Raw genomic sequence first — 6,424 nt, forward strand, 5'->3', positions numbered from 1 at the left:
AGTTCAGTATGCTGTCAATCTTGTGAAGAGGCGGAGCAAGATCGATCAGACGATTGTAGCTTCTTTGTTGGTCGTCATGTCAGTGGGCAAGAGATTTGTCAGTTGTTGACTCTTCGGATGGTTTTCTTTGTGTCTGTTTTCAACGGAATATGTACAATAAATCCATATTCCCCAAACAAATCCTCTAACACAATACAGTGCAATTTAGTTTAGTTTGAAGTGATAAATAAAATCATACCTGTTTGGGAACTCAATGTCATCGATGGTCTCAGGAAGTCTTACACCTCTGGTCTCAGGCAACAGCAAGACTAAACCTCCAGCTATGCACGCTATCGCCCCTGTGGGGTACGACAAAACATATTACCACATTGAGTGTCAGACAGAAATGGACTCCTCAGACAGAAATGGTCTCCAGTGTATAAGCATCTTATAACAGGTTAATTTGTGTTTTAATCATCATGTACCAAATATGATGAGTGGCAGCTCCAGCCAGATGGTAGCCAGTCTGTAGAGCAGGAACGGGGCCACGATGCCTCCGATGTCACACAGAGTAGAGCAGACTGACACACCTAGGTTCCTGAGGGAAGAAACAGTTGTAGTATTTTTTCCAGATTTTTTTCCCCTGCTTTGTTATTAGTTCTCAATTTTGAGATGCTCCCCCCTGGTAAACTTTACCTGACAAAGGTGGGGTATAATTCAGTGTTCACAAACACCACCATCTCAAATGCCATGGTGATGCCCAACCGGCCAATGCAGGCCACAACTGTTTTGACCCAGAAGTGACCTGCAGGAGAGAGAGACATTACTGTACTGTATGTACTCTGCACATTAAATAAGACGGGATACTACCATTTTCTAACAAGTTTTCTTTCAGATATTGCACACTTACTATCTGGGATCATAGCAGTGATGAAGCAGGATACTCCAGCTACAATGTTGGCCGTGGCAAAGGGAAGACGACGTCCAATACGATCGATGGTGAAGAGGATTAGGAAGGCAGCAGGGAACTCTACCAGTCCAGAGATCAGGAAGTCAATGTAGACGTTTCCTCCTGCGATTCCCACACGCATGATAAGACCCTGGTAGACAATAGCACTAGTGAACCTGTGAAGATGATGATACATCATCCAATTAAGCCAGGAAAAGAGAAAGGGACCCTGTCATAAATGTATATGTAACGGGTTGAAGTTATTTGTGGTTCTTGAACACACCCTCTTGTCTCTGCCAATCACAGGTGCACCTCCTTCTAATTAAGGGTGTGGCTTTTTGTATGAAAGCTGAGCTTTTCCCTTGTTTCAGGGGATATTCTGAGAATCTCTGTGAATAGTAAATATGTGCCAGAACAGAGGGATAGGCCAATGATTGATATATGTTTCAGTAAGGTTGGCTTCTTAGCGGTCATAGCAATGCTTATCAACTAAACAGCAGAGATGAAATGTAAGTCACAGAAAATAGATGTGGTTGCAGCTGCAGAGAAGTACTTGGGGCTACAAGATTTGACTTCAGAAGTGTTACAGGGTGTGTTGAGTGGTAGTGTCCTGTCCTATCTGGCCAATGGCCTGGAGTAAGATCAGAGAGGGTTAAAGTAGTGGAATAAGGTGACTGGTTTGAATGAGTATAGGGTTAGTTGGTAGGGTAATTCAAAATATATTTGTATCTTTATTTTATTTCCCCCTTTTCTCATTTTATATCACAAAGTGTAATGGGAAACAACAAATGCTATAGTTGAATTGGGGGTGGTAATGCAACATATTGGATGCCAACAGCCATTTAAACTCCACCGAAGAAGATGTTTCAGGGGATCGACAAAAAATTGTAAAGTCTGGCATTCCGTTGGAAGACAAGTTTAATCGGGAGTAAAGGTTCTATGGCAAGAGTGCCTGTTTCCATTGGTGCCACTCTCCTTCCCCCTTGGCATGTTCTCCAGGCTTGTTGGTATGTATGATGTATTGTATGTTGCCCAGAGTTAAACAGAACATTCTGAAGCGAAACCTTGATTATTGAATACTGGTGATGATGATTATTGAGATGATGATATACAGTGACTAAATGATTTGTTGGTCAGCAGATTCTGCACAGAGAATGCTAGGTACTGAAGATGTCCCAGTCTAAGCTTTCTGTTGGTCCTATTGTGAATAACATATAATGTTGCATTCTACCTGGCCTGTTTATTCAAATGCTAAACGCCTGCTGTTAAAGAACCTGTATGTTTAGTTTAGTCCCGAGGACCTCACGTATAAAAAAGGTGGAGTAGTATCAGCTACAGGAAAGAGTATTTATGGTATAATCTCCCACGTTACATATAGCTTTTGTGGTGTTGTAATTTTAGCTTAAAACATTGGTCAATAGATGTCTAGCTATTGTTTGCAGCATGGGTTTTACCAGTTGAACATGAGGATGAAGGTGTGTTTTCTCATGTTTGGAGTTCTGACCAGATCCAGGAACGAGGCAGTTGAGGTCTGTGCATTGTCGTCTCTCAGCGTCTGTAAGACAGGTTAGGCTATGGAAGCTATCATCAAATCTAGTTTAGTAGTGCCTTTTTAATGATGTATGTCCTGAAACATTTCTTACCTCAATGTTCTTGTAGAGGGTTTTCTTGTTTTCCTTCGCTATTGCCTCAATGATCTCCTTCGCTTTGGTTGAGTTGTTCTGAGAAAGAAGCCATCTTGGAGACTCTGGGATCAACCTGGAAGCCAAAATGTGAGACACAACATCAGGTTTTTAGAACCCTACAGACATGCAGTGTAGAAGGGCATTGGACACGGTGATCCTACAACAGGCCTGTACAATATCTGAGGTGATCACGGGTCTTACCAGAAGTAGGTTAGAAATATGAAGTAAGGAACAGCGAAGGTCACCTGCAGCCAGCGCCAGTCAGTGATGAGGTAGGCAATGAGGGTCAAAATGAGAATGCCTACACTGAAGAACATCTGTAAAAGCACGCCCACCATCCTCCTGTACTCAACTCCCACTAGCTCGGTGACTGAGGAGACAGGTCAGCAGTGTTAGTAATTTAACTACATTTTGCAGTAGCTTGGTGGTAGTTTGAAATCTAGGTAGTGTTTTCAGTAGTTAGCTACACCACTACATGGCAAAAGTAACTGCTGGAACTACACTACATTTTGTGCAAAAATAAAATATTGGTAGGCAAAAATGACATTTTTAGGCGTTAGACCTGCCTAATTCCCACTTGAAACAGTTGTTGTGTTAAATAGACTAAATTACACCTTCTGTAAAAATCTGACTCCAGAGTGATCTGTTCTTGCAATTTGTAGTCTATGACATTTCAAATGTACATATAATATATCACAAAGTAGTTTGGATGTAGTGAACTACTTTTTCAAAGTAACTTTAGTTAAGTCCATGTTGTGTTATGTTATGTTTCTTAAAGGTAGCTATTGCGGCTTAACTTCTTCCAGTGTGAAGCAATCAGTAGCTTGGTCAATTATATTTTCAGACTAGCTTCCCTAACACTGCAGGTAAGACAGTGTACAATAAAGCATGTAACCTTAAGTAAAGCAAGAGTTATTACTGAAACATAATTTGACCATCCTCCTCAGTTGAAAGTTGCATAGGAAATAAACTGACTTCCTATTTGCTAAACCATAGACTAATTTGCTGCAAATGATCATGTAGTTAATACATCAACTTTTGTGGGACAAGGGATGTTTTTTCATACTAAGCACATATACAGACATCCAGCCTCCTTTAACAGCAAAGCCAAAGATTGTGCGAAATACAAGCATGGATATGTAGTTTGGAGCCACTGCTACAAGTATTCCAGCAACCCCATTCAAGAGGTTGGACATCAAGAAGCTCCTTTTTCTGCCGAACCTTCAAACAAGAAGAAAGAAAGAGAATGTAAAAACAGCATCTAATGTTGAAAAGAGAATCTTTCATCTGTGTTTGCTGAGTAAACTTTACCTGTCAGCCAGGTATCCAAAAGTTATGCTTCCAACAAGGAAGCCCACATTCAGTGTAGCCTGGTACATATCCACCACCCAGGCATCATTACATACCAAGTCAAACTGAAATTAAGAAATACCTCATAATTCACTGCCATATTATAGGGATACTTTGGGATTTTGGCAATGAGGACCTTGATCTACTTCCCCAGAGTCAGATAAACTTGTGAATACTATTTTTATGTCTCTGTATCCAGTAAGAATGAAGTTAGAGGTAGTTTTGCGAGCAAATTAGCTCAATGACTGAAAGTATATGGGTATCTGCTAGCGTGCTAGCAGATACCCGCTAGTAGATACCCATAGACTTCCAGGTATTGCGCTAAAGCTAGTTAGCAAATGTGCTAGTGCTTGTTAGCAACTTCCTTCAAACTGCACGCAGAGACATTCAAAAATGATATGCACAAGTTAATCTGACTCTGGGGAAGTAAATAAAGGGGCTCTTTGACAAAATCTCAAAGTATCCCTTTAATGTCTTAAAACATGAACTTGTTTAGTGTTACATAACAATACAAGTTATTGTCTAATAAAAAAAGAGAAGTTCTCACCTCGGTCACAAAGGACTGCCTGCCTTCGTAGTCATACTCCCAGCCTTCCTTGCAGGAGGTCATGGGAGCTTTGCTGCGATGGGCGTCGGTGAGGTCAGACTCTGGGTTGTCACAGGTCAGACCTGTATTGTTCCAGTCCAGGTCATACTGCTCACACTGACTGTGGACCAGCACTCCTGAGGTGTTGACCAGAGGGACGGTGATCTTTCTGGCATCCATCAGGTTCCAGCCACAGCTCTGCCGGATCTGACTCACCACTGAGTCCCGGCACCAATGCTCTGGGGTGAACCCCTGGAACACAATGCCCACATAGACCCCAGAAAAAGGCAACGACACCATACATAGCAGAGCGAAAATGCGCTTTTGGCAACGACCAAAATTCCCTGCCTCCTCTAGGATTTCATCGAATGTGGTCATGGTTGCAGAGTTGGGTGTCAGAAGCAGAGATACTATATGTGAGACTGCAGTGGGATTTGTGCAGGGGTTTTAAAAGCAAAGAGCAGATCAAAAGTCCAATAGTGAGGTTGACCCTTGACCTACAGTGTTGACTCGCCAACAGAGGCAGCATGTTACTTTTTAATAGCGCTGGCTGTACAGAGTGCAATTCCACTGTGTATTATGCGTATTATGCAAATTAGACCATGTGGATTTTTTTTTGTTAAACTCCTGCATGATACTCACATAATTATAATTGTAATTTAATGTCACATTTATTACAAGTTTGTGTGCTTGCGGGAGTAGGGTTGTATAACCATAGACATGTTCTCTCACATATTTTCTGCTCGCACGGCATATTGTCAATTCACAGAAACAACACAATCCATCCACTTCTCAACAATTGCAGGTAAGTAACTGTCAAACACTTATAATAACAAAGCTAGGGCAACAACAAACTATTTCAGTAAATTACTTCAAACACGTGATAAAAAAATAAGCACAAAGCACATAATCTGAGAGGGAGATCTTACTGTAACCGATGCACACATGGTAGAGGAGAAAGAATTCAAAATATCTTCCCAATCACTTCAGAATCACTTTATTCCCCAATTATACACATACCCAGAATTTGACTTAGTGAATAGGTGCTGCCAGCAACAGACAATGTACAAACAGAATACAGACACACAGTCAACATAGTCAACATACAGGATATTCAATATAAATACAGTGAACATCAAACATTAAACTTTGCAAACACCAATACAAACAATCCTTATTGTATTAGAGACAACAAATTAAACAGACAGGTAATGTTAACATGTGTGCTCTTCACCACCCTCTCATACTTTTATCACACAACCTCTAAGAGGTCCAGGACGGAATCAGACAGTCTCAGGTTCTTTGTTGGTCGTGACGTCGATGATGGTGCGCAAGAGACTGTTTCCTCTTCAGCTACAGTACATACTCCTCAGAGCCTGTTCTTTGCATCTGAGATGGCAAGAGGGGCAAGATGGCACCGGCAGAGATGGTCGCCTCACTTCGAGTCCTTAGGAAACTATACAGTATTTTTTTAATGCATTATTTCTTACATTGTAAGCCCAGAAAATCATAAGTGTTATTACATACAGCCGAGAAGAACCTTTGGATATAAGAGCGACGTCAACTTAACAACATTACAACCAGGAATACGACTTTCCCGAAGCAGATAATTTGTTCGGTCCAAAAACCCAGGACAATGGATCGGATCCCAGTAGGCAACCCAAAACAGTGTCACCGCAGAAGAGGTAGACGGAGCGGCCTCCTGGTCAGGCTTCAAAGGTGTGCACGCTGCCCACCGGTTCCAAGTATACTACTCTCCAATGTCCAGTCTCTAGACAACAAGGTGGATGGAATTAGGGCAAGGGTGCAGGCCAGGCTGCCAGCCTGCCAGCATAGTGGAGTCTGCCACTAGCACAGTCAGTGTAGTCAGCTCAG

The 6,424-nt window shown here is 41.8% G+C and overlaps 1 protein-coding gene across 1 annotated transcript; it reads right to left on the reverse strand.

Moving 5' to 3' along the window:
• Positions 1-7: 7 nt before the first annotated feature.
• LOC110529598 (solute carrier family 22 member 2) lies at positions 8-5,742 on the reverse strand. The gene is made up of 11 exons (XM_021611951.2): positions 4,511-5,742; positions 3,925-4,028; positions 3,680-3,834; positions 2,815-2,983; positions 2,572-2,686; positions 2,383-2,483; positions 890-1,104; positions 676-784; positions 465-577; positions 239-338; positions 8-133 (listed from the first exon to the last, which is right to left on the reverse strand). The coding sequence occupies exons 1-11, from the start codon at positions 4,925-4,927 to the stop codon at positions 46-48; spliced, it is 1,686 nt and encodes a 561-aa protein (XP_021467626.1). The 5' UTR covers positions 4,928-5,742; the 3' UTR covers positions 8-45.
• Positions 5,743-6,424: the final 682 nt, after the last annotated feature.

This window comes from Oncorhynchus mykiss, chromosome 8 (genome assembly GCF_013265735.2).
Source record: "Oncorhynchus mykiss isolate Arlee chromosome 8, USDA_OmykA_1.1, whole genome shotgun sequence".
NCBI lineage: Eukaryota > Metazoa > Chordata > Actinopteri > Salmoniformes > Salmonidae > Oncorhynchus > Oncorhynchus mykiss.